Genomic DNA, 27,520 nt, shown 5'->3' with positions numbered 1-27,520 from the left:
CGGACCTCAGGACATGAGCTAATGTGGAGAGGGAATCTTTACAGAAGTGATCAATGCTAAGTGAGGTCATTAGGGTGGGTCCTAACCCAGGAACTGGTATCCTCATCAAAGGGTCATTTGGACATGGGGATGAATGTGCAGGGAGGGCACCAGGTGGCACTGAAAGCAGATGTCAGGTGATGCTTCTACAAGTCCAGGAACAACAAACATCGCCAGCAGACCACCAGAAGTTGGGAGAGTCTTAGGACAGATTCAGTAACTGTGAAACTGAATAAAGGTGTTGGGACTTTTAATTATTTCAAACCTTGAGAGGAGTGTGGCTTTGTGGCAGAAGTCACACCAATGCAGCTGCAGCTTCTGCATCTCTGCTTACAAGTCAAATCTCTTCCTCAGTTCTCCGTAGATGATTAGGGATCTGAAAGGTCCCAGAGAGAAGGCCCCTGAAGACCATTACCCCTCCTTATGGGAAGTTAAACTGGTCCTCCTCAGAATGCAGCTGTGACATGTACCAGCCTCAGAAATGCTACACCCCTGTTAAATTTCTATGTCTCTGTTGATACAGGTGAAACCTTAACTCCCCCACTCTGGAATGCTGATCCATTCTTTTGGCATCTGTATTCCCTGGATGGCCATCCTCAAGCTTTGTGCTGGAATAAACTATATACTTCATTATATATTCTGAATCTCATCATTTAAGGTTGATAGAACCATCACACCTTGGTTTTGTGCTTCTGGCCTCTAAAACTGTTAGAGAATAAATTCCTGCTGTTACAGCCACCCAATCTGGGTACTTTTTACAGCAGCCTCAGCAAACTAATACGGGGGCAATTCTGCAGCTGTCGCTGGGAAAACTGAAGACAGAACGTGACCGCATTTGGGGCTTTCCTGGATAATCTAGCGGACCTCCTGCTTCAAGATCCTTAACTTGATCACATCTGCCCAGGACTTTTTACAAAGGTCACATTCACAGGTCTCAGGGATCAGGACCTGATACCTTTGCAGGAGTGGGGAGACATTATTTGGCTTACCACAGTTTTATTAAAAATACATTTTTAGGCCAGGTGTGGTGGCTCTCACTCCTGTAATCTAGGCACTCTGGGAGGCTGAGGTGGGAGGATCCCTTGAGCTCAGGAATTCAAGACCAGCCCAAGCAAGACCCTGTCTCTACTAAAATAAAAAAATTAGCTCAGGGCGGCGCCTGTGGCTCAGTCGGTAGGGCGCCGACCCCATATACCGAGGGTGGTGGGTTCAAACCCAGCCCCGGCCAAACTGCAACCAAAAAATAGCCGGGCGTTGTGGCGGGCGCCTGTAGTCCCAGCTGCTTGGGAGGCTGAGGCAGGAGAATCGCTTAAGCCCAGGAGTTGGAGGTTGCTGTGAGCTGTGTGAGGCCACGGCACTCTACAGAGGGCCATAAAGTGAGACTCTGTCTCTACAAAAAAAAAAAAAAAAATTAGCTCAGCTTGGCGCCCATAGCTCAATGAGTAGGGCGCCAGCCATATACACCAGGGTGGCGGGTTCTAACCCACCCTGGGCCAACTAAACAATGACAATTGCAACCAAAAAGTAGCTGGGCGTTGTGGTGGGCGCCTGTAGTCCCAGCTACTTGAGAGGCTGAGGCAAGAGAATCGCTTAAGCCCAGGAGTTGGAGGTTGCTGTGAGCTGTGACACCACTACCAAGGGCGACATAGTGAGACTCTGTCTCAAAAAAAAATTAGCCCTGCATGGTGGTGGGCACCTGTAGTCCCAGCTACTTGGGAGGTTGAGACAGGAGGTTCACTTGGGCCCAGGAGTTTGAGGTTACAGTGAACGATGGTGATACTCCTGCACTCAAACCAGGGCAACAGAGTGAGACTGTCTCAAAAAAATACTTTTTTTTTTTGGTTTTTGGCTGGGGCTAGGTTTGAACCCGCCACCTCCAGCATATGGGATGGGCGCCCTACTCCTTCAGCCACAGGTGCCACCCTCAAAAAAATACTTAAAAAATTATCATCCTCAGCTAAATCATGTAGGAAAGTTAACCCAAGGGCCACACAGCACACCTTCCATTGGCTTGGCGCAGCCCTGACGCCCTCCACTGGGGCGATGCTGGCTTTCACAGGGACCCTTCCTGACACCGCCAGCAGGAGGCGGCCAGGGAGCACTGAGGCGGCTGTGCATGACCACCACAGGTGCCTCCCGGCTGGCAACACACCTGGTAAGGGCCTCAGTCTCAGGGACAAAGAATTAATGGCCAAGCGACCAAATGCTTCCAAAAGATACCTTTGCTGAGGGGAAAGACACCAGGAGGCAGCGACAGGCTCTGTCTGAAGGACGGGAAGAGGAGGAAGCAGGTGGGATGTGGCAGGTGTGGGCAAGGTAGGATGTCGTGGGGGATGGGCAGGAGATGGCTGAGGGACGGGATGCTGGCAGCTGCTGAAACCCAGGCTGACCGCTCAGGGCTAGCCCAACCCAAAAGGTAATGAAGGAACTGGGATTGGAGGTCCACCCCAGAGGAGGCGGCCCTGGCACATGATGAGTGAGGAGGGCACCTCAGGGCTGCAGGCTCCAGCTCTGCCTGTGTGCCAGCTGCCAGTCAGGGCTGCAGCCTGTCCATTGGGGGCACTGAGCTCTCTGTGCAGACCCAGGGGTGGGGACAGAGGTGGCTCTTAAGCTCCCTGGTGACAGCAGCGTCACTGTCATGGGTTCTCTCCATGGTCCCAAGGGGCCAGGCTACAAAATAGTCCTGTTAAAAATAGTTGAATGTGGCTGGGCGCAGTGGCTCACGCCTGTAATCCTAGCACTCTAGGAGGCCGCAGCAGGTGGACAGGTTGAGCTCACGGGTTCAAGACAAGCTTGAGCAAAAAGCAATACCCCACCTCTACTAAAAGTAGAAAAACTGAGACAACAGAATCTCTTGAGCCCAGGAGTTGAAGGTTGCTGTGAGCTATGATGCTATGGCAGTCTACCCAGCTTGAGACTGTCTCAAAAAAAAAAAAAAAAATCGCTGAGTGTCTGCATTGACTGAAAAGTGGACTGCTGACCTGTCCAGGAGTCTTGTGATTACACGGGTCACCAGAAGGTCCTGTTTCAGGCCACTGACCCGTTTCATGGGTCAGGTCATGAGTCACAAATCCTAATTATTGACTACTGGGATTATCAAAACTAAGTTATTTCCAGTCCCTTTTCCATAAACTGGGTTTTACCAGCTTCATGTAGAAAGGCTGTTCTCTGTCAAAGTTACAAGTGTTAGGAAGGATGAGGATCACCACAGAGTCACAGCATCACCTGCAATGGCCTGCCTGCGGACGCACCCGAGAAAAATGAAACGTGTTCAGACTTGTCCGTGAATGTTCATGGCGAGCAGCAGCTAAAGATTGAGACAACCCAAATGTCCATCAATGGATAAACAAAATGTGGTTTCTCCAACAATGGAATATTAATCAGCCATGAAAAGGAACAAAGTTCATGCTATAACAGATGGACCTTAAAAACGTCACACAAAGTGAAATAAGCTAGACACACAAGCCTACAGACAGTGCAATTCCATCTATATGAAAAGTCCAGGAAGGTAACTTGAGCCAGAAAGCAGATCACAGGATGCCGGGGACGGAGGGAGGGGGTGGGAAGTGGCTGCTTCACAGGCTGTGGGGTGGGGGGGTTTTGAGACTTGACGGAGGTGGGGGCTTTGCAGATCTCGAAATGTACTAAATGCACTGAACTATTCACTTCAAAATTATTAATTTAAAATTATTGATCTGTATGACATTTCGGTTATGTGAATCCCACCTCAATTTAAAAACACATAAGCTGCTCCATCCATCTTAGCCCTGAGTGGACCACCCTGCCCCTAGGAGTGGACGCTGAACTAACTGACCTGGGCTCCCCATTCTGGACTCCTCTCTGGTAAAGACACTTCCTTTTCCTTTTACTCCTTCCTGCTCCAGCTGGGCAACTCCTCTTCCCACATCTCATTGATGAAACACATTTTTTTTTTAAACATATCTTTTTTTAAATTTATGTATATCTATTTTTGACACAGAGTCTCACTATGTCAACCTCGGTAGAGTGCCGTGGTGTCACAGCTCACAGCAACCTCAAACACTTGGGCTTAAGTGATTCTCTTGCTTCAGCCTCCCCAGTAGCTGGGACTATAGGCGCCCGCCACAACGCCCGGCTATTCTTTGTTGTAGTTGTCATTGTTGTTTAGCAGACCCGGGCCGGGTTCAAACCCACCAGCTCTGGTGTATGTGGCTGGCACCTCACCTGCTGAGCTACAGGCGCTGAGCCTCATGAAACATCTTAAGAGGAGGTCACAGTAGAGACGGATCCATTTAATCTAAGACACCAGAAACATTCACTCAGGGCAGAGAGTGTCAGTGGGGCCAAGCAGATAGGTGCTGGCTGAGCCTGGGTGTCCCACTCCTCCATGCCTGTCTGGGGTAAGCAGTGCCCAGCCTCGGGTAGTTAATCGCACATTTGCTGATTATTTACAAAAGCAAAAGCTAATGCTCCAAGTAGGGAGAGTGAAGGGAGGCAGAGCACCCAGCCATCCACGTTCACTGCTGGTGCCGTTCCCGGGTGGCCACGAAGTTCAGCAAGTCAATGGCAGTGACAACCCCGAACACCGTGTGCCGCGGGCTGGACTTGCTGTCGCTGTGGTCTGCCAAGGAGAAAACAGGGCCTCAGGTGTACAGGTATGGCTCAGGTTCTGAGCCTGAGCTGCTGCCCAGCCCCTTGCTGGAGCTGCCAGGGAGCCCAGGGCGACACCTAAGGAAGCCCAGTAACCCGGGCCACCCCCTCCACCGCACTGCCGGGGCAGGGCTGCGGCCAGCTGGCAGACCAGGCCGCAGGCAACATGGTGCCCAAGGGCTGCCTCCGAGGGCTAGGGTGGACAGGGCGTACATACCTGCAGGCCCCCCACTCCTGACCAGGCCTGGTCCCACTGCAGAGCCAAGGACGGGAGAGGGGGTTAGGCTCAGGCTGCCCCAGGCCCTAGAGGGGCAGCCCAGCTGAGCGCACACCCACCATGTGCACACTGTCCAGACTCTGGTCAACAGGGCCCCTCTCAGCTCTCCCTATGGACCCCAGGCCAGTGCCTGCAATCCCTGACCCAGAACATGAGAGCCCTCTCCAGGCCAGGGGAGATGTGGTCAGGATGCCTGGATAGTTCTGTGCCCAGGAGTGGGCCTACCAAGGCACCACCTGTAAGATTGTTCAGGAGGCGGCAGCCCCTTGGAGGGATGCGGGATGTCACGGGGTTGAGGTTTCCACCTGTTCTAGGTTTTCATGGGGTTGCCCCCTGGGAGGCTGGGGTCCTGGACACCCAGGCTTATGCACTCTGGACCCACAGGCTGAGCATGGCCATCAGCTGGGGCTGTGGGGGAGGCTGGGGTAACTGCAGCTAAGCACCACCTGCTACCCAAAGCCCCTCAAAGCAGAAGGCGAGCTTGTCCGGCCCCACCAGAACCCCAGGCATGGAGCAGGGCCCCACTCACACTGAATCTGCTCATGGACCACCAGGGCGAAGTGGTCCATCTCCAGGATGTGTGAAAGCTTGCCCAGCGGGTCTGTCAGGCAGATCTGGAAGAGAAGCCTGGTCACTGCTCCCTGGGCCAGAGGCTGAGCACTGTGGCCCCAGAGTCCTCTGCCCACTGGCCCAGGAAAGGAACGCAGGGCAGTGCAACCCCTCTGGCCCTGCACAGAGGGACCTGAGGGCAGAACCCCACAGGTTTTACTGTGACAGGGTAGTAAAAAGACACTTTGATGAGCTCTCAAACTAGGAGGGATTCGGAGGGCCATAAGTGTGTACACCACACGAACCAGTCTGAGGGGGTCAAGGGTTGCGGTCTCCAACTCTCTGACCCTCCCTCAAAGACAGAGCTCAGTGGCTGCCAGGGTAGGGGATGGAGAGGAAGCAGGTTTGGGGGAGGGTGGTTATGGCTGGGAACCTATTTCTCTGGTTGACACTGTGATGACCCCAGGTGTGGTGAGCTCATACCCCAAGGCGCCCCAGGAGGGGGCCTGTCCCTTCATAATCTTCACCCCCTCCCCACCACCAGGAGCCCAGCCAGGTCCCAGGGCAAGGGCAGCACTGGAGGTGTCCTTGGCTCTTTCAAACCCTGCCAGCTTGGGAATGGAAACAGAAGCCGGTCCTGGGGTGTTCTGGGCATGCATGAGAGGGGCAAAGTCAAATCCTTGCCTGGATTTGGGCTGAACCCCTCAACCCTTCCAGCATGAAACACCCAACACCCCCTTCCCTGAGCACTGGGGGGTTTCTGTGGACACTCAGGTGCTGCCTGTGGCCAACCTTGGGGTAGCAGGGTGGGGTGGGGTCCCAGACCAACCATGGAGCCTGACCAGCATAAGCGGCCCCTTGGGGACGTCTCTCAGAACATTGTTGTTCTTGTTAGATAATTAAGCTCAATTGATTTTCTTTAATGGAGACACATGCAGAAAAGCACAAGGGCAGAGTGCCAAGAACCATGCACCCTGGTAGGTGCCGCTGTGGCTGGGGTGAGGGTCTCTGGGCCACAAGTGACCTCCAGGCGTCGCCCTCCAAGCTAGTGAGAGCCCCGTCCCCAGACTTCTCCACCGACAAAGGCGGAGCAAATTCACAGCTTTGCAAGGTGCCGCCAGCTGCCTCATGCTGACTCTGAGTGGGACCTGGAACCTCACACAGGAAGTGTCCTGCCTCAAGGGCTGGGTGGGTGGCTGGCACGGAACATACCTGCTTGAATTGCTTGTAGATAACTTTGTGGACCTGGTCTGAGGGCTGCACCTTCCCAGCCAGCAGGGATGACAGCATGTTCCCAAGTGTCACCATGCCCAGAATCACCCTGGGAAAGCATGCAGGAGGGGTCAGTGTGCCAGCCCTGCCTGGGGACAGGACTTCCTGGGGTGGGCCAGTGGCTCTGGACTCTGCATGCAAAGGGACCCAGGCAGTCTCTCTGCTGAGGGCCCACGGCTACCCCACCCAGCAATACTGACATGGAGGAGTGTGAGGTACAGGCGCTAGCTCCTGGCAGAGCCCAGGGGACAGTCTGGCCTGGGTGGTGGCTGCTGGAACTGACCCCGATTCGTCTACCACAGGCGCCTGGTCGAAACCCTTCTCTCGGAGAATCGCAATGGTCTGTTCACAGGTGACTGTCGGCAGCACCGTCAGTGGTGCCGACAGGCTCAGCTCCTGAACCCGGAGGTGCCACCACCTGAGGGCAGAGGGCAAGGTGGGGAGGTCAGGAGACCACCTCCTTCCTGCCTATCACCAGCTGGGCGTGGGACAGAGCATAGGTGCCTGGTGCCAGAACATGCACTCCTGCCCGAGATGCCCTTACCACGGCCTCTTCACAGTCAGATCTGCCTCCTTCAGGAAGCCCTTCTGTAACATCCACTTGTCACTCAGGAACTTGGACCTGTGGGGGCCGGGGAGTCACTGAGCCCCGTGGATCCCTCCTCAGCCTCTGGCCCTTGCTGGGGCACACACTACACCCAGGGACTGGCCTGACCACCCCTCACTGGTCAGCAGAAACCCCAAATGGCTGGCTGGAGGTTCCTGGGGAGCCTGGGGCCTCCCAGGGCGGGTCAGGGGGCACCTGGTCAGCAGGATGCATGTGCCTGAAGTGGAGTGAGCTCAGAACAGAAGGTTCGAGGAGCCTCTGTGCAAGTCCCCACCTGGGGCCCATGTGGCCTCTTCCTGCTCCCCCTGCAGTTGCTCTGGCAGAGAAGTCTGTTCCACTCAGAGTCAAAGCGCTGCAGAGACCTTCCGTAAAAAGGCAGGCCAGCGACTGCCAGGTGGAGTGGGTAGCAGAGGTGACCTTCCCCTGCCCCAAGGCCAACAGGTGCACTAGCACCCACATGTCTCACGTGCACCCACAAACACATCCCCCTATACAATTTCTGGCCCTCATGCTGACACAGAGCACACACGTGTGTACGCATAGCAGGCCAGCCAAGTGTGTTGGGAGATGGGTGTTCTGGTGCACTGCTAGGGTGGGGAGGAGCCCTGCTCAGGGCAACTTCACACAAATCTCCCTGTGGGTGGGGACCCACTGGGGTTCCCCCAGCTGTGCCTGGCCCCAAGGGCAGAGGTATGCAGCCCGCAGCTCCAGGGCCTTGGAGGAAATCCTGCAGGCAAGGGGTGGGGGGACAAGGCCCAGCACTGCTCGAGGCTGGGTGCCAGTGGCCAGGCAGTGAAGCCAGCAGGTGTCAGTCTAGCAGGGAAGAATTCAGCGGCACAGGATCTGAGCTGCCCAGGGAGGAGTTGGGTCTGTATCTGTAGGCCTGACATTGGGTCAGGGAATTGGTGGCCATTGTCACAGCAAGTCCTAAGGGGCCACCTGAATCACACTGTGTCAAGCCCATGGCCTCAGACCACCTAACCCCAGTGGGGCTCTCCCCATGGGGCCAAGCTGAGTGTGGGAGAGGCACAGAGCAAGGGAGTGGTTGGAGGCAGCACAAGGCCTGTCCCGTGTGGACATCAGGGATATAGACGGGCTGGTCTGTGAAGCCCAGCGACCTCAGAGGAGTGACAGAGCATACTCCAGGAGAGCTGCCTGCCGTGAGAGCTCTGTGTTAACCTCACAGACTGCCGCCACTCTCAGGGGAGGTACTGGGGTCACTGTGGGTGCCAGAAGGCGAGGGGCAGGGACCCCAGAGGAGGGGTGGCTCTTACATGTAGTTCCGCACCGAGTCGGGCAGGATGACCACGCAGCGCTGACCCTCCTGCAGCTTCCGGGCAGCCTTCACGGCTACCGCCATCGCACTGCCAGCACTGCCACCTGCCGAGAGGGCCCATCAGTCAGACCCACCAGTGCAAGTGTGCGTAGAGGCACGCACGTGTGCACGTGTGTATGCACGAGGCACGTATGCTGGGTAACTCGCCAGGCTCCGGAAGGCTCCGCGGGGCAGCATCAGCAGTGAGCACTTATGTGCACGCATGTACACTCAGACAAGCTTTGCGAGGTCCCTAGGCAACTGTCAGAGCAGCTGCCTCTGGGAGGGAACTGGGCTGAGGACTGCGAGGACCCCACTTCTCACTGAGTATGAATTTCCCCATCACGCACCCCCGAGCTTTCACACACGCTCAGAGATCCACCACTGAACCCTCACGAGGACACGTGAAGAGCCCAGAGAAACAAGGGCTCTGTCGACAGCAGGCCTGCGCTCACTGCCCACAGCCGGTCCACAAGCCAGGAGCACCACTCGCCTCGGGAGTGCACCCCCCAGGGCATAGAGCCTCCTCCCTGAGATGGTCACCAGGAACCTGCCTTCCAGCCTGGAGGGCACAGGCTTTACTACAGAGACTGAGAAGACAGACAGTCCACAATGATGGGAACCAACGCCTCTTCCAACAATGTCAGTTTGGAAAATGTTTTCTGTCAGGAGGGGTTTGCTTCCAGTCTGAAGTTCAGGGCTCAGCTGTCAGGGGACCAGGCCACACTGAGAACTGGTTTCCTCTCATTTCCTGGGTCCCCACCCTAAAGTGACACAACCTGCAGGGAGCCACATTTAAATGACCATATATGTTATATTCCCAAGTAAGTTGCAGATGCCTGCTGTGTGCTCTCTGAGTCCCCCAAGGTCCAGGCAAGCTGCTGTCCCCTTTGCTCCCTGTGTGCCTGATCAGTGGCACTCCTTGGCCAGGCAGCCAGACAGGGATGGAGCTGGGAAGGATGGTGGGTGGGTCCGGGACAGGCTCCACAGAGGACAGAGATGACAAGAGAGCACCATCCCAGCTCTCCTGGGCTCTGGAGGACAGAGGGACAAAACCTCTCCAGCCTTCCCAGAGTGTTTGGGACACCCAGTCCTGGCCTTGGACCCTGTTGGGAAGGGACCTCCACTGCAGGACATGCTAGTCTTGATTAGACAGTGTCTGTGGCCACGTCCTAGAAACACAATCTGGGAGGTTGCTCACAGCTGCTGCACCTGGCCCTCCAGCTCGCCTGCCTGCAGGTGACCCGGGCAGGCACACTCACCGCAGAGCAGCCCTTCCTGTGAGATCAGCATGCGGGCGAAGGTGAAGGACTCCTCATCGCTGCTCTTGTACCACTTATCCACTACCTGCATCCCCAGAGACGGCCCATCAGCCTCGAGCACACCGCAGCCTGGGCACAGCCAACCCCCGTCCAGGTGGCTGGGACCCCAGGTGTGGCCCAAGGACTGGAATCTGCAAGATTCCTTTTATCTCCACTCACTCTGAGACCAAGGCCACCCATTCCAGCCCATAACAAGAGTTTTCTCTGCTCGCCACCTGGGCTGCCTAGCAGTCCCTCCCTCCACGGAGCCATCTACAAGCCTTTGCCTAGAAATGTCAGGGCAGGAACGTGGGCCTTGTGCTGCATTCTGCCTTGTCTCTGCCTTCCAGATCACCACTCACTGCTCTTGGCAGGGCCACCCCTTCTGTTCCCAGTCAGTGGGGAAACTAGCTAAGAGGCTGCAGTGGTGCCACTGTGCAGGGGGAGCCCTGGCCCCAACTTACCGTCCTGTCCAGCACTGTGGGGATGAAGTCGTAGCCAATGCCTTCCACCTCATAGGCCGTCACCTCTGTCTGGTTTAGCTCCTCCGGCTCCGCGAGGATGGATCCTTCAGGGTCCACACCAATAATCTGCAAACCAGGCAGCTGAGGGCTAGAGTCCAGCAAAGTTGCCCCTGGACACTCCATTACTGGAGCGGCCGATACAGCTGCAACCAGGTGCCTGTTAAGACCTGCTGGTGGGAAGCAGTTCTGTCCTGGGCCTCAGAGCAGGAACCCAGGCCCCAAGTATTTGAGTGTGACACCTAATCTGAGCTAAACGGGCAGTGTAGGACACTCAAAAGTGAAAGCAGGTGTCAGGAGGATGTGACTCCCTAGAAGGCTCCTCTGATCTGGGCCCTAAGAAAGCCCAGACAGACCCCAGTGTGGGGGCAGCTGGAGTCTTTGGACCTCTTTTTCGGAGGCAGGCAGGACGGTCACAGAGTAGTCATTCTCAGCCTAGCCAGCTGGTGTTGCTGGAAGACCCTCCTCAGACCTGCTCTTCACCCCCAATCTAGGCTACCCCGACGCTTGCAAACCCCAGAGAGCTCAGAGCTGCTGGTTGGTGACAGAGGCCACCCAGATGGAACCTCAGCCCTGCCCAGCACAGGACACCTCTCCCGGACACTGGGCAGGGAGAGAACACCCAGGCCAGCTCTTGCCAGTCCCAAGCTGCTGGGCTGCCCTATTGCAGCACTGTCACCCCAGACACCTCCTTGGCAGTGCAGACATGCGCCACAGAAGGTGGCGATGGTTTCACTGAGAGCTCCTGTCTAAAGCAGAGGCTGCTCCATGTGCTGAGGCCTCAGAGGCTGCCAGCGATGCCCCCGCCCACCTGTGCCACTCACTGTGCAGCTGGGACACTTCTCCTTCAGCTTCCTGGCAATGCCTGTGATGGTGCCACCCGTGCCTGCTGAAGCCACCAACATGTCCAGATTCCCTGGTGGACAAGACATTCTCAGGTCACAATCTGGCCAGCCCACCATGCTCAGTAATTATCAGTGAGAATACACTCAACCCAAAGCAAGGCAGGTGATGAAAAAGCTCAAAAGAAAAAATTATCCTCAGTTTGGCACCAGCCACATACACCAGAGCTGGCAGGTTTGAATTCAGTCTGGGCCTGCCAGACAACAACAACTCCAACCAAAAAATAGCCGGGCATTGTGGCGGGCGCCTGTAGTCCCAACTACTTGGGAGGCTGAGGCAAGAGAATCGCTTAAGCCCAGGAGTTGGAGGTTGTTGTGAGCTGTGTGAGGCCACGGCACTCTACCCAGGGTGACAGCTTGAGGCTCTGTCTCAAAACAAAACAAAACAAAAATTCTCTAATTCGTGCAGCCTCTCATTATCGTGCTTTATCTGCAAACAGAACTCAGAATCAGGGAGCCCGTGTGGTGTGTCCAGGTCTTTGTTTGCCCTGGGACACTAGGCCCTTTGAAATACCCACTTGGCTGGATACCCGTGGGGGTGGGGCCCAGGCAGAAGTGGGCCAGACTCTCAATTATATACTCTCCTAGGCTGTTGGGTTTTGGGGTGATGTGAATAAGTAAACTGAATTTTAAAAGGAAATAAATCCCTCAGGCCTTGGCTCAGAAAGCCTCTGGGCGCTCAGCCTGCTGTGTGGCCATCCTGGGCATCTGGGGGACAGGCCGAGGCATGGCACACCCAGTGAAGACAGGGCTGTTTCTGCCAGTTGAGCAGTTCTCACACATAAAATGCCTGGACTTCCCCCCCTGGTGCCTGCTCACAGATCAAGCTGCACCTGGGCCAATGCCAACAGCAGGTTCCCACAGGAAGCCACAGTGCCAGCCTCCCAGCAATTTCTCCCTAAAGGGATCTTTTGGGAAAACATCACCTCCATAGCCCATGGGCCCTGGCACTGTACATGTGGAAAAGGTGCCAAGGAACCTCATGCCTGCATAAGGAGGGAGCCAATGGCAGACGGCACCACCCCTGGCTCTGAGAATAAATTCAACGCCCAAGTTGGGGCTTGATCAGAGCTGCTGCCATCCAGCAACACACAGCTGGCTGGGAGCCCAGCCGGGAGACTGCCGGGTAAACTGCTGCTCTGGTGTGTTTGGCGTCATAGGTAAGGCACGGACAAAGGCTAAGAGCAGAAAGGAGAGGAACTGCTCTAGGGAAATGCTCTGGAAGGCATTTCACAGAAAGTAGACTTTTGAGCTGGGTTTTAAAGGGTGAATAGGAGTTTACCAAGGAAAGGGAAGTGTCCCAGGTAACCAGGGACAAACACAACCAAGACAGAAGTGCACACCGTCACACTGTTGCAGAATCTCCTCGGCGGTGGTGTCGTAGTGGGCCAGGGGGTTGCTGGCGTTGCGGTACTGCACGGGAGGAGAGCACAGCCTCAGTAACCACTCCCAATCCCTCACAGAGAGCCCTAGGAAAAGCCCTACTTAGGCACAAATCTCTGAATGCAAACCTGCCCTCAGCCCCCAGATGCCTCACCTGGTCCAGTATGTGAGAATTGGGGATTTCATTCCGTAGCCGCCACGCCACTCCCACGTGTGACTCGGGGGAGTCGAACCTGGCGTTGGTGGGTGTCCTCACAATCTCGGCCCCCAGGGCCCGCAGGACATCCACCTGTACGGAGGGATGGCCTTCACCTTCCAGCCAGGTGGGTCCCACCGGCTGGCCCTTCTCACTGCATCCCTCCCCGGCCGTCCCCGCCTGCCCTGCCCACCTTCTCCATGCTCATCTTCTCGGGCATGACAATGATGCAGCGATAGCCCTTCACAGCTGCAGCCAGGGCCAGCCCAATCCCTGAGGGCACACACAGAGGGAGAGGGCGCACTGTCCTGCCTAGGGCACCAGACCAGGAGGCCCAGGGGAAGGGTCCTTCCTGTGAGACTCCAAAACCACCCAAATGCCCAAAATAGCTGGCTGCCGCCCTCTGGCAAGAGGGTCAGGAGGGAGCTCAGGGGCAGAAAGCCGAGCACAGGAGAGGCCAGATGGGCAGCTGCAGCTCAGCCTGGCCCACCTGTGTTCCCAGACGTCGGCTCGATGATTGTGTCCCCAGGCTTCAGAACCCCTTCCCGCTCGGCGTCCTCCACCATCCTCAGGCTGATGCGGTCCTTCACACTCCCGCCCGCGTTGAAGAATTCACACTTGGCCACTGTGGGGGGCCGGAGGGGACCATCACAGGGAGGAAAAGACCCTACCCCAGCTGACTCTGGCTGATGGTGCTCTGGCCTGGTGCTGCAGGTCCACCCTGTCCCCCACCTGCTCCTGGGTACCACCCACCTACCCTGCAGACCATACAAGAGAAGGCACCAAGAGCCCTGGCCGGCCTGTGGATCAGGAACACCTCTCTCTCTCCCCCTCAGAGTTCCAGGAGCAACAAGCTTAGATTTGAATCCCACACATTCCTAGCCCAGCCGTGCTGTTGCCCTGCCACCCTGCCGGATCAGTCCAACCTTCTGAAGCCACTGCCCTCTGATAGGGGCCCACAAATCCTCCAGGACGGCCTCACATCATCCCCCCTTCCTGCAAGGAACCCCTGGCCCACACCCAGCCAAGCCAGTCTTCTTTCTCCCCAGCTCTGAAAAATGCTGAGTTTTTAAAAAGCTGGACACTAATTTGATTTGAAGGACCCAGGACCAGCCTATGGCACCCACAAAATTCTGAAAGCGACCATCAGACAGACTCACCCCAAAGACTAGACAGAGGTATCGTGTGTGGTGGGGCTGAGAAGGAAAAGCTGCATCCCGGGACCCCTGTGCCCTGCACTGTGCACCACCCAGTCAGCTCCCTCTAGCAGCCCATGGAAGCTGGCTCAGAAGCAGGAATCAGAGCTGACCAGCTGCTGGCCTTGGCCAAGCCACGTAACCAATCTTAGCCTTGGTTTGTCTGTAAAATGGGCTTATTGAAACCTACTCCAAAGGCCAAATTCAGAGTCATGTGTGGAGCGTGGTCAGCACAGGCTCATACCTGCTGGGTGCTAGTCAACGTGTTCTATTATCTGTCAGACAGGTGGGCACAGAGGAGGGCCAGGGTCCCCAAGAGTTCCCAGTGCACCCACCCCCTACTTCAAGCCTCCACCTCCAACCCCCATGTCCTTACCGCAGTGGCATCTTTTCTTTGTCAAACAGGCATCTCAGAATAAAAATGTCCAAGGGGCTGGTTCTCTGCCCCTTCCCCGTTCCAGGCTTCTCCCCACTCCCCCAGGGCCTTGGCACCTGCAATCTCCCCATGAGGATGACCGAGTCTACCTGGGTCCTCTGCTCTCAGAGGAGCAATGATTGTGAACTTCCTCCACCCTCATGTCTGTGCACAGCTTCCTGCAAAGAACCACCCTGTCCAGATAGCTCCAGGACCACGGAAACTCCATGCTGACCTAGGACAAGGCCAGCAAAGACCCCACCAATCCCCATTCTTTGTCTCCTAAATGACTAGCTAAACTGTCAGTCCCCCAGCAGTAGCAAAACAGTGACCAACTCATCCTGTCCAGCTATGACCATCTGTGACCTGTCCACTCCTTCCAGTAAAAGCTTGAGGGAGCCACCACACTGATCTCCCCACTCCCATGGTTTCTGCCTTTGACCTCGATGTGACTGCGGCCACTCATGAGCCAGCCACCCACACCCATACGGTCTTATCCAGGGCCTATCCTGGACCTCCCGAGCCCCAGCCACTACTGAGCCCAGTGCAGAGCAGAGAAAGTCCCTCTCACAAGCCGGGCACTCACGCAGCTCACACTTCAGGCCATAGTTCTTTCCAATCTTGTTGATTCTGACCATGGGGGTGTCTCCAATTTTTTTCAGAATATCTGGCAAGATTTTTGGAGATTTTGTCCTAAAACAGAAGAGTCCACAAGTATTCAGTCCAAATGCACTATTTTAAACAAATTAAGAATCAAGGGTGTTTATACAAATCTGTACACACACCCTCTAAATCACACACATACGTGCACCTAAAAACCTATGAAAACTGCATAAAGCTCGTAGTTTATAGTATCACGCCAACATCAGTGTCCCATGAAAATATACTATAGTCACATAAGTGGGCAGCTGGGAAAAGAGCACACAGCGCCTCTTTGTTATTTTTGCAACTTCTGGTGACTGTTAAATTATTCCCAGTTAAGTCAGATACAGTGGCTCAGACCTCTGATTGCAGCACTTTGGAAGGCTGAGGCAGGAGGATCACTTGAGCCCAGGAGGAGTTTGAGGCCAGCCTGGGCAATATAGTGAGATCCCATCACTACAAAAAACAAAAAGTAAAAAAATTAGCTGGGCATTGTGGTGCTCATCTGTAGTCACGGCTACGTGGGAGGCTGAGGCAGGAGGATCACTTGAGCCCAGGAGTCTAAGGCTACAGTGAGCTATGTTCGTGTCACTGCACTCCAGCCTGGGTGACAAAGCAAGACCCTGTCTCTCTCTCTTTTTTTTCTTCTTTTTTTTCCAGTTTTTGGCCAGGGCCGGGTTTGAACTCGCCGCCTCCGGTATATGGGGCAGGCACCCTACTCCTTGAGCCACAGGCACCGCCCAAGACCCTGTCTTTTGAAAAAAATTGTTTTTCCAAATTATTATTATTACTTTTTGAGACAGAATCTCACTTTGTTGCCATCAGTAGAGTGCTGTAGCATCATAGCTCACAACAATCTCAAACTCTTGGGCTCAAATGATCTTTTTGTCTCAGCCTCCCAAGTGGCTGGGACAACAGGCACCAGCCACAACACCCAGCTATTTTTAGAGACAGGGTCTTATTCTGGCTCAGGCTGGTCTCGAACCTGTGAACTCAGGGCAATCCACCTGCCTCGGCCTCCCAGAGTGTTAGGATTACAGGCATGAGCCACTGCGCCCAGCATTGCTTATTAATTTTTAATTTGGAAAAACAGTGGCCAGACAAGGTGGCTCTCACCTATAATCCTAGCAGTCTGGGAGGCCGAGGTGGGTGGATTGCCTGAGCTTACAAGTTCAAGACCAGTATGGACAGCAGTGAGACCCTGACATTTAAACCAGTCAGGCATTGTGGCAGACACCTGCAGTCCCAGCTACTTGAGGTGCTGAGGCAAGAGAATCGCTTGGGCCAAGAGCTGGAGGCTGTTGTGAACTATGATACCCACAGTACTCTACCAAGGGTGTCTAGGTAAGACTCTGTCTCAAAAAAAAAGAAAAAATAAAATAAAATAAAATAAATAAAATAAGGTGGCACCTGTGGCTTAGTGAGTGGGGCGCTGGCCCCATATACCGAGGGTGGCAGGTTCAAACCCAGCCCCGGCCAAACTGCAACAACAAAAAAATAGCCGGGCGTTGTGGCGGGCGCCGGTAGTCCAGCTACTCAGAAGGCTGAGGCAAGAGAATAGCCTAAGCCAGGAGTTGGAGGTTGCTGTGAGCTGTGTGACGCCACGGCACTCTACTGAGGGCGACAAAACTGAGAGTCTGTCTACATACACAGTAAATAAATAAATAAATAAAATAAGCAAATATCCACTTCAAAACAATAGATTCAGGTCCATCTTTTAAGAATATCTTTACTGAGGAATTTCAGCTCCTTCCATTTCTTTGCATGTAACTGCTGTGGTACCTCCTTTTCTTTTTTCTGGTCAAAAAAGTGAAGTGCTGTCCCCTAGGGCAGAGAATCCTTAGACCTCAGGCCACCAACCATTGACTGATGCTGGGCACTGCAGGGTCTGTCCTGCTCAGGGTACGAAGAGCTGCATTCCGGACGAAGAAGACAGAGCTGAGGCCAGGGTTAGCTGCCAGCCACTCCCTCACTTGGGGCCGGGGTTGGTGGCTAGCCACTCTCCGCACAGTTCTTTCCCCTCACAAAGTGGTGACAGGTGGTGGAGGCAGTTGTCAGCCAGGCCCAGGACACTGCTCTGTAGCATCTGTGTGTGCAAACTCTGATCTAGGCAGCTTCCCAAGTGGCCCCACTTCTCCTGCCATCCTTCCGCTGAGGGACAGCTAACCCCACCCCCCCTCCCTCCTTGCCAAGCCCACACTCACCAAACCTTAACTCCTCACCTGGGAATCGGCAGACCTCCTTGTATCTCCAGAACTGCAAGAGCTTCCCAACCTCAGATTCTGATGGGCCACTCCCCAGCCTTAAGTGGGGGGCTGCCCAGCACAGGCACATACTTGCAAGCAGGCTGCCTGGGCCCGGGGTGGGGTGTCCTAACACAGCGGGGCCCAGCTCCCTGGGGTCCTGTCAATTATGCGGTAGGGAGAAGCCTCCCCAAGCCCCAAGTAGACAGTGACAGGGCAAAACGGGAATTCATTCAGCCCCGCCTTGCCCCCAGGAGGCAGAGAGGAGCTGCCACAGGAGTCATGGCCACACTGGGGGGCATAGCCCTTGGTGGGATGGAACCAGGCTCAGCAAAGTAAAGAGAGGCTGGCCAGGGCGAAGAGCTCTGCCTATATACCATGAAGAGGCCTGGCAGGAGTCCAAGCCCTCTGTGCTGACACCAGGGGCTCTTTCATTAATTCAGTTCAAGCTGAAGAGGGGCAGGGCAGACCCCTGCACTCAGGTGGACGGGGGCCCTGAGAACTCAGATGTGCTGACCTAGCAGCAATGGGCCCTGGTAGCCACAGAGTCACCTGAGAAATCTGCAGAGGCATCAGGACAGGGGCCCCACACAGTACGGTAAAGGATAAATTTGCAAGAATGGCCCTGGATTCTGTGTGTCCTTTTTTTTTTTTTTGAGACAGAGTCTCAAGCTGTCATCCTGGGTAGAGTACCATGCGTCACAGCTCACAGCAACCTCAAACTCTTGGGCTTAAACTATCCTCTTGCCTCAGCCTCCCAAGTAGCTGGGACTACAGGTGACCTCCACAACGCCTGGCTATTTTTTGGTTACAGTTGTCATTGTTGTTTGGCAGGCCCAGGCTGGATTTGAACCCGCCAAGCTCTGGTGTATGTGGCTGGTGCCCTAGCTGCTGAGCTATAGGCGCTGAGCTTGTGCGTCTACTTTCACTGTATCTGCAGGAGGCCGCTGGGAGAACAATGTCCCCATAGTGCGCTCCTTTAAAAAAAAAAAAAAAAAAAGGAAGGAAGAAAAGAATAATTCCAAACCCCTTACCAGGGACAAGCCCTACCTGCCCATCCTGCAGCCTTGCCCCTCATCCTTCTTTCAAGCCCATCCCAGAAACCCCTCCCCGGATACCTATTCCAGCACCTTCTGTTCTGGCCCTCCCTGGCCACCTCACTGCCTGAATACTGTTACCACCAGCAGTCCCCAGCCGTCTCCCTCCTAGGGTCCTTGATCTAGTGAGGTGGGAAAAGTCTCCGCAGGACCCCTTGCTGAGTGGGTCCACGACCTGGGCCAAGCCCTGGCTCTGCACTTCAGGATGAGATGTCAGCCCTCAGGGTGTTTCATGAGGCTATTAAGCCAATGAGTGAAGGTGCAATGCCATTTGACAGACTGGCGGCCACTTGCTCACAAGTAGGAGCTATGGTGCCCTCAAGAATCTGACCTCTGCCCCACACTCCAGCCTCACATGGCATCTCACCTGCAGCTCTGCTTTACCTTGGCAGTGAGGGCCCAGCCACCTGCCAAGGCCTACTTGAGCTCCTGTGCTCCCAGCATGGAGGCGAGTCTAGTTCAGAGCTGCTGGCTTTGTCCATTTTCACTTCTTCCTACTGGCCACACTGAGCATGCACTCCCCCCACCCTGCTTCTGGTTTTTAAATCAATACTATAAATGTGAGTAGCACGGTGCAAGAATCAGATGCCTGAAAAGTATAATCTTTGACCCATTAGTTCCAATTCAAGGAGATTATACTAAGGGAATAATCAAAGATAATCCAGAAATGTAGTGAGCTCAATTTAAGTTTCATGATGGGGCAGAATTTTTTTATATTTTTTATTTTCTGTGATGTATCTTCTGCACCCAGAACAAGGCATGCAATATCATAGATAATCAGTGAAGATTTGACTGAACGAATGTGTAATATTTTCTATTGCAGTTATTTACAGTGAAATAATGCAAATAACTAGTACCCAATAGAGTGCTTTGAAAAAAAAATGGTTTAGGCTGGGTGCCACGGCTCACACCTATAATCCTAGCACTGTGGGAGGCCAGAGCAGGCGGACTGCTTGAGAAAGGAACGAAAGAAAGAGAGAGGGAGGGAGGGAATATAGTTTAAGCTGGCCACAGAGGCTCACACCTATAATACTAGCACTTTGGGAAGCCGAGGCCAGAGGATCACTTGAGCCCAAGAGTTTGAGACCAGCCTAGGCAAGACTCCATCACTAAAAAATAAATAAATGAATAAAAATAAAAAACGTGCTGGGCGTTGTAGTCCACACCTGTAGTCCCAGCTACTTGGGAGGCCAAGGTAGGATTGCCAGAACCCAGGAGTTTGAGGCTGAAGCAAACTATAATAGCATCACTGCACTCTGGCCTGGGAGACACAGTGAGATCCTATCTCAGAAAAACAAGAACAAAAACAAACAAACAAAAAATAGATATATAACATACAGTTTATCCACTAGTCTCTGACCAACCATAAAAAGAGCCCACTATAGAAAAAATATGCAATGGCCAGATGCGGTGGCTCAGGCCTGTAATCTTAGAACTCTGGGAGACCAAGGCAGGTAGATTGCTTGAGCTTAGGAGTTTGAGACCAGCCAGAGCAAGAGTGAGACCCCATCTTTAAGAATTAGCCAGGTGTTATGGCAGGTGCCTATAGTCTCAGCTACTCAGGAGGCTGATGCAAGAGAATCGCTTGAGCCCAGGAGTTTGAGGCTGCTGTGAGCTATGACATCACTACCCAGAGTGACAGAGTGAGACTCTTAAAAAAAGAAAGAAAGAAAAATATATAGGCTTGGCGCCTGTGGCTCAAGTGGCTAAGACTCCAGCCACATACACCTGAGCTGGTGGGTTCGAATCCAGCTCAGGCCCACCCAACAACAATGATGGCTGCAACCAAACAATAGCTGAGTGTTGTGGCGGGTGCCTATAGTCCCAGCTACTTGGGAGGTGGAGGCAGGAGAATCGCTTGAGCCCAGTTGGAGGTTGCTGTGAGCTGTGATGCCAAGGCCCTCTACCCAAGGCGACAGACAGCTTGAAGCTCTGTCTCAAAAAAAAAAAAAAAAAAAGTAATGGCCAGGAGAAATGGCTATGACCTAGAGATAAGTGCAAAAGAGCAGGTATGACTCCCAATCCCTGGAAAGATGCCCACGCCTCCATCAAACCTGCATGTGCAGCCAGATGGCCCAGACTTAGAAATCTCACCGGTCTACCAGTCATTCAAAGCATGTGACTTGGCACATTCATTTATTCATTCAGCAAATATGACTGAGCACTGACTGTCGCACAGGGCACTGGCCTCACTGCTGGGCTGCAGTGGAAAGAGGCCTTGGCCTTCAGCTCAGTGGTCCTCCAGAGTATGTGGCTTCCCAGTGACAAATGGGCTATGTGGCTTTCCCTATCCTTGAGGCAATAGATCAACCAGTCTGTAAGAAAGACAAGGACTTACTGGGTGGTGTGGTGATGCGGAGAGTCCACGCTGGACCTGCCCAGCTGCCAGGTGCACCTGCTAGGGGCATCGGGTCGGAGCCACAGATGCTCCATGGCTTCCACATCCCCGGAGGGCCCCTTCTCCAGGCTCCCTGTCCCAGAGTGTGCCCCTGAGAGGTAGGGGTACCCCTCTTCTGCCTGAGGTTTCTCGGAAGGCATGCTGGGATCTGGCAAAGGCAGGGAGATATTCAGGCTGATGATTTTGGACCCGCAAATCCTGCCCACCTGCCTCCACTGGGTGCAGGACTCCACTTGTTCAAATAAGCGGGCAAGCACAGGCACAGAGACACAGCCCAGATGCTGTGCACAACACCTTGAACGTTTCCCAGAAGGATAAACATACGGCTACCATGCAACCCAGGAATTTGACTCCTAGGCATGTATCCAAAAAAAAAAAAAAAAAGAAAACAGTATTTGTACACCCACATTCGTAGCAGCATTATTCACAATGAATTCATGATTCCTTTGGCTCAGGATAGCCAAAATGTGGAAGCAACCCAAGTGTTCAATGTGGTTTATACACACAATAGACTATTCAACCATAAAAAGTAATGGAATTCTAACACATGCTACAAAAGGGATGAAGCTTGAAGACATTATGCACAGTGAAATCTGCCAATCACAGAAGGACGAATGCCGTGTGATTCTGTTTGTATTCGGCACCTACAGTCAAATGTCCTACGTCTGGCTGATAGGTTTGCACAACAGGCAAGTTCACAGATACAAAAAGTAGAATGGACCTCTCTTTCTTTCGTTGCCGATAGCACTCACACAAACATGGTGAACGTTCCTAAAACCCACCGGACTTTCTGTAAGAAGTATGGCAAGCACCAGCCCCACAAAGTGACACAGTATAAAAAGGGCAAGGACTCTCTCTATGCCCAGGGAAAGCGGTGTTATGACGGGAAGCAGAGCGGCTATGGTGGCAGACTAAGCCAATTTTCCGGAAAAAGGCTAAAACTACAAAGAAGATTGTGCTGAGGCTGGAGGGTGTGAAGCCCAGCTGCAGATCTAAGAGAATGCTGGCTATTTAGAGATGCAAGCATTCCGAACTGGGAGGAGATAAGGGAAAGGGTCAAATGATACAGTTCTGATCATCTTTTGTTTTATCATGAAGACAATAAAATCTTGAGATTATGTTCACTTCAGAAAAAAAAAAAGGGTAGAATGGAGGCTGCAAGGGGTTCTGGGGTGATGGGAAAGGGAGAGTTACTGATTCACGGGTACAGACGGGTTTTTTTGGGTTTGTTTTGTTTTTTGGCTGGGGCTGGGTTTGAACTCACCACCTCCGGCATATGGGGCCAGTGCCCTACTCCTTTGAGCCACAGGCGCCGCCCAGGTACAGAGATTTTGTTGGAATGATGGAAATGTTTCAGATACAGATAGTGATGGCAGTTGAACAATACCATAAATGTATTTAATGCCACTGAATTACAGTTACAAATGGTTAAGACAATAACTATTATGTTATATACATTTTACCCACAACTTGAAAACACACCAGCACTTTACAATAGATAACACACACACACAAAAGCAAGGTAGGAAAAAGAGGACAAGAGTTCTCCAAGGAGAGATCCCATATGGCTGCAGCCCTCTCTCTCTGCTCTGGGGGACAATGAACAGACAGCACCCCCGTCATCTCCAGCCCCTCTTCAATTTTCACTTCTACAGGAAGATAAGTCCATAGCCAAGTGCCACAGCGTCACTCACCGGACTGATGACTTTGATAATCTGCCACAATTCAAACTCTGTAAGAGACATGACAACAAAATATAATGTGGAATCTGGAACAGAAAAAGGAGAGCAGAGAAAACCACACAAATCTGACTCAAGTACAGACTTCAGTTAACGATGAAATTAATGATGATTCCAGGACAGTGTAATCGGTTAATTAGTTGTAACGAATGAACCACATTAAGATCTTAACCGGGAAAACCATGTGTGTGCATGAGGGGGCAGGTATACGGAAACTCTCTATACTAACTTCCCAATTTACCTGTAAATCAAAAACTGCTCTAACACCATGGCTCCTGCCTGTAACCCCAGCACTTTAGGAGGCCAAGGCAGGTGGACTGTTTGAGCTCAGGAGTTCTAGACCAGCCTGAGCAAGATACCCCTATAAATAGCCGGGTGTTGTGGCAGACAGCTGTAGTCCCAGCTACTTGGGAGGCTGAGGCAAAAAGATCGCTTGAGCCTAAAAGTTTGAGGTTGCTGTGAGCTATGACATCACGGCACTCTACCCAGGGAGACAAATTAAGATTCTGCTCAAATAAATAAATAGAACTGCTCTAAGAAAAAGAGTCTATTAAAAAATAAGTTGCGGGTGGCGCCTGTGGCTCAGTTAGTAGGGCGCCGGCCCCATATACCCAAGGTGGTGGGTTCAAACCCAGCCCCGGCTGAACTACAACCAAAACATAGCCGGGCGTTGTGGCGGGCGCCTGTAGTCCCAGCTGCTTGGGAGGCTGAGGCAGGAGAATCGCTGAAGCCCAAGAGCTAGAGGTTGCTGTGAGTCCTGTGACATCATGGCACTCTACTGAAGGCCATAAAGTGAGACTCTGTCTCTACAAAAAAAAAAAAAATAATAAGTTGCTATCCTCATTAGTATAAGGAGCCAGAAAAACAAACAAACAAAAAAAAAATAAGTTGCTGGAGCCCTCTGGGTTTGTAAGGGTGGAGGAGCTCACCCTAGACACTGTGGCTCAGGTAGTCTCTGCGCCCAGCTCCCACCCAGCCCCCACCTCCCCTGCTTCCATGGGCAGTTTGTTTCCAATGGGTTGAAGGTGCAAAGACTCCTTCCTGGGAGTTGTAAGTGAAGTGGAGGCTGTGGACGCCCCCCTCCCAGGAGCCCACCCCTCACCGTTCACCAGCAGCAGCAAGAACGGAAGAAGCCCCCCATCTACAGTTCCCATCCCCTAACACGAGTGGCCAGACCCAGACCAGCACCTAACAGATACCCACAGCCCCACAGGGCCAGGGAGATGGGTGGTGGGGTGGAATACGGACTAGGCTGGGGCTGGTTTGGCCTCAAACGTTCCCAGGGAGTGGTGTTTTCAGGGTCTTGGGATTATGGATTTATTTTAGGAATCAGGCTCCGCATGCAGTGGTTAAGGCACCAGCCACATGTACGGAAGCTGGCAGTTCCAACACAGCCTGGCCAGCTAAACAACAATGACAAATGCAACAAAAAAAGAGCTGGGGGCGGCGCCTGTGGCTCAAAGGAGTAGGGCACAGGCCCCATATGCCGGAGGTGCCAGGTTCAAACCCAGCCCCAGCCAAAAACTGCAAAAAAAAAAAAAAAAAACAGCCGGAGTTGTGGGCGGCTCCTGTGGTACTTGGGAGGCTGAGGCAAGAGAATGGCTTAAGCCCGGGAGTTGGAGGTTGCTGTGAACTACGACCAAACAGTACTCTACAGAGGGCGACATAGTGAGACTGTATCAAAAAAAAAAAAAAAGAATCCTAAGGCTTTGGACCTTCTCTTCCCCAGAAAAATGCACCCGTTTTCGCCGCTTCATGTCCCTCCTGAAGCCACTAGGGATGTCCCTTGCTTTTCTTTCCCCAACCTTTTCGAGAGCTCTGCTTGGAAAGGCGCATTCTGCATGAGACGCGCCAGCCTCGCGGGCGAGGTGATTCTCCACCTTGCACGAGGCCGGGTGCCCCCAAAGGCGGCGCCCAGGCCCGGAGACCCGGCCCAAGCCCCCTCGGGCGACTCGCCTGACCTCGCCTCGGAGCAACCTCTGCCCAGGGAAGGGGCGGCCGGGTCCAGGTCCCACCCCGGGCCTGGCGCCGCCCGGCGGCTCGGCAGACGCCTCGGGGTCCGACGCCGGGAGGGCGCCCCCTGCACGCGCGCAATCGGCCCAGAGGAGGAGTGCAGCGAACCCTCCAATGCGCAACTTTCCAGGTAAGAGGGCGGCGCCCTGCACGGAATCGGGAAACCTCCTGGCCACGCGGCCTTCCGAAGGACGCTTTGGCACAAACTCTGGGACAAATACACCAGGAAATCGTTGAGAAACGTAAAGTTTTGCGTCCCCGCCCCTCCTCCCCCCGAGCGTTCTCAGGCTCAGCCTCCGCCTCACCTGGGCGGCAGCTCTGAGGACCCCTCCCGGCCCCCCAAACCAGCCAGGGCAGGGTCCCCAAGGCCTGCGTCGCCGAGTCGGGGACCCGCCTTGCGTGCCGCCCGCGCAACCACATCAACATTTACCCCAACCCCACACGATCTGCGGGAAAGAGCAATTTGCGGAACAGCCATTGCATTTTACATCTCAAATGCAGCGAGAAATCAATGATCCGCACCGAAACGGAGCATCGCTCTCAAAATTTCCACCCCCGGTCGCAGCCCGACGTTCAGGGGCTCGAGGCCGGCGGGGTCCGCCGCGGGGTTGGGGTGGGGGCCGGGGACACGTGGTCGTTCAGCCCCCGGCCTCAGGGAGGCCCGGACTCGCCGGCGCCGGGGGGCGAAAGGCCCGAGACGCGGGCGGAGGGGCCAGCGCGGCCCGCGCGTCCAGGTGCAGATGACGCAACCCCGCGCCCAGCGCCGGGACCTGTGGGGAGGGGGCCGACCGCGGACCCCAGTGGGGACCCTCAACCCGGGGCCGGACGTGGGGCTGTCCCGGCGGGCGCTCACCTCAACAGAAACGCCGCAAGAAGCGGTGGCGGGACTGGTCCGGCGAGGCAAGCTACGAGCGGGAGAGCGGCGACGCGGGGACCGCGACCCCGGGGCTGGCCGGCCTCCAGGGACCCGGCGGTCGGGCGAGGGAGGAAGGCGATTGGCCGCGAGGCGGGGGCGGAGGGCCGGCGCCCGCCAATGTCCCGCCTCAACCCGGGCCACGCCCCCTCCTCCCCGTGCCCGAGCCCTGCCCCACCCCCACTCACCCCACCCCCACGCCCCCTGACGCCCCTGCCCCGCCCCTCCTCCCATACCTGACCTCTGCCCCACCCCCACCCCACCCTCACTCCCCCCCGAGCCCCAGATCCCCGCGTCCGCCCCTGACGCCCCTGCCCCGCCCCTCCTCCCATACCTGACCTCTGCCCCACCCCCACCCCACCCTCACTCCCCCCGAGCCCCAGATCCCCGCGTCCGCCCCTACGCCCCTGCCCCGCCCCTCCTCCCATACCTGACCTCTGCCCCACCCCCACCCCACCCTCACTCCCCCCGAGCCCCAGATCCCCGCGTCCGCCCCTACGCCCCTGCCCCGCCCCTCCTCCCATACCTGACCTCTGCCCCACCCCCACCCCACCCTCACTCCCCCCCGAGCCCCAGATCCCCGCGACCGCCCCTACGCCCCAGCCCCGCCCCTCCTCCCATACCTGACCTCTGCCCCACCCCCACCCCACCCTCACTCCCCCCGAGCCCCAGATCCCCGCGTCCGCCCCTACGCCCCTGCCCCGCCCCTCCTCCCATACCTGACCTCTACCCCACCCCCACTCCCGCCTGACGCCCCGGAGCCCCCGGTCCGCAGGGTCGTGCATGCGCCCGTGCGGTATTTCCGTTCTGTTTTCCTCGGTTCACTTCTCCTTCTTGGGGAATTCAAGAAATGTTTACTGACGAGTCTTAAATAGTGCGGTCTTGAAAAGGGGAGCGGGTTCGCGGGCGCGGGACTCGGGAGGTCGGACCCCGTGGTCGCGGCGGGGCCAGGTCAGAACTTGTTTCCCGCCCTACATCCCCGCGCCGCCCAAAGGCCCTGGGCCACGGGCAGAGCTGCCTGCGGGGCCATCGGACGGCGGCCCTTAGTGTCCGCCCCGTCCCCACGCAGAGGGTTCCAGAGGCTGACCAGAGGGACCTAGCGCGGACACTCCGGGGCCACCCGGAGGCCGCTAATAACATGCATCCCAAACACTGGTGTTCTTGACTTTTTAAAAGGTTAAATCTTATGCCTCATGGCTGCGTGAAGAATCCCAGACCCGTGAGTCATTCCCAAGACCCGCGGCCAGTGGCCGGTCAGGCGGTATCCCCAAGTTTGGACAGAGGCCTCTGAGCCTCCTGGGCTGCCTGCAGGGGTTTCTCCGCTGCCACCAGTGGGTGTGGCTCAGACTGGCGGTGGAGAACGAGGCATACTTCATGGTACGTTCTCTGTCCCCCGTGCTGGGGCCGAGAACGAGGCATACTTCGTGGTAACATTTCCGCAGCAGAATAGACAGGAATGGGAGGAGGCAGGGTCAGGTCAGGCGGTCAGGAAGAGCCTCTCGGGACAGGTGGCGGGAGCTGAGGCCCAAGGTGCCACATCTTTTCTGGGCTAGGAACGTTCTGAGTAGGAACGTTCTGGGCTGAAAACCACTCTTTTTTTTTTTTTTTTTGTAGAGACAGTCTCACTTTATGGCCCTCCGTAGAGTGCCGTGGCCTCACACAGCTCACAGCAACCTCCAACTCCTGGGCTTAAGCGATTCTCTTGCCTCAGCCTCCCGAGCAGCTGGGACTACAGGCGCCCACCACAACGCCTGGCTATTTTTTGGTTGCAGTTTGGCCGGGGCTGGGTTTGAACCCGCCACCCTCGGTATATGGGGCTGGCACCTTACCGACTGAGCCACAGGTGCCGCCCTGAAAACCACTCTTGCAAACT

General features: G+C 54.9%; 1 protein-coding gene across 7 annotated transcripts; it reads right to left on the bottom strand.

Moving 5' to 3' along the window:
• Positions 1-116: 116 nt before the first annotated feature.
• CBS (cystathionine beta-synthase) lies at positions 117-25,757 on the bottom strand. 7 transcript variants are annotated; one of them, XM_053565656.1, is made up of 19 exons: positions 25,588-25,757; positions 22,677-22,714; positions 20,923-21,130; positions 15,189-15,295; positions 13,482-13,616; positions 13,185-13,264; positions 12,950-13,084; positions 12,756-12,825; positions 11,335-11,426; positions 10,454-10,579; positions 9,951-10,035; positions 8,648-8,753; positions 7,311-7,388; positions 7,050-7,184; positions 6,707-6,815; positions 5,475-5,559; positions 4,886-4,921; positions 1,434-4,639; positions 118-1,164 (listed from the first exon to the last, which is right to left on the bottom strand). In XM_053565656.1, exons 3-18 carry the CDS (start codon positions 21,120-21,122, stop codon positions 4,536-4,538), a joined length of 1,683 nt encoding a protein of 560 aa, XP_053421631.1. In that variant the 5' UTR covers positions 21,123-21,130; positions 22,677-22,714; positions 25,588-25,757; the 3' UTR covers positions 118-1,164; positions 1,434-4,535. The 7 variants fall into 7 exon arrangements, with proteins under 7 accessions (XP_053421636.1, XP_053421638.1, XP_053421635.1 ...); XM_053565661.1 differs by lacking the exons at positions 22,677-22,714; positions 25,588-25,757 and adding an exon at positions 17,467-20,235 and having other exon boundaries at positions 117-1,164; positions 20,923-21,036; XM_053565658.1 differs by lacking the exon at positions 4,886-4,921 and having other exon boundaries at positions 25,588-25,754.
• Between the last annotated feature and the right edge of the window lie 1,763 nt (positions 25,758-27,520).

This window comes from Nycticebus coucang, chromosome 16 (genome assembly GCF_027406575.1).
Source record: "Nycticebus coucang isolate mNycCou1 chromosome 16, mNycCou1.pri, whole genome shotgun sequence".
Lineage (NCBI taxonomy): Eukaryota > Metazoa > Chordata > Mammalia > Primates > Lorisidae > Nycticebus > Nycticebus coucang.
The sequence above is the reverse complement of the archived record's forward strand: the minus strand, read 5'-3'. Positions and strand labels throughout refer to the sequence as shown.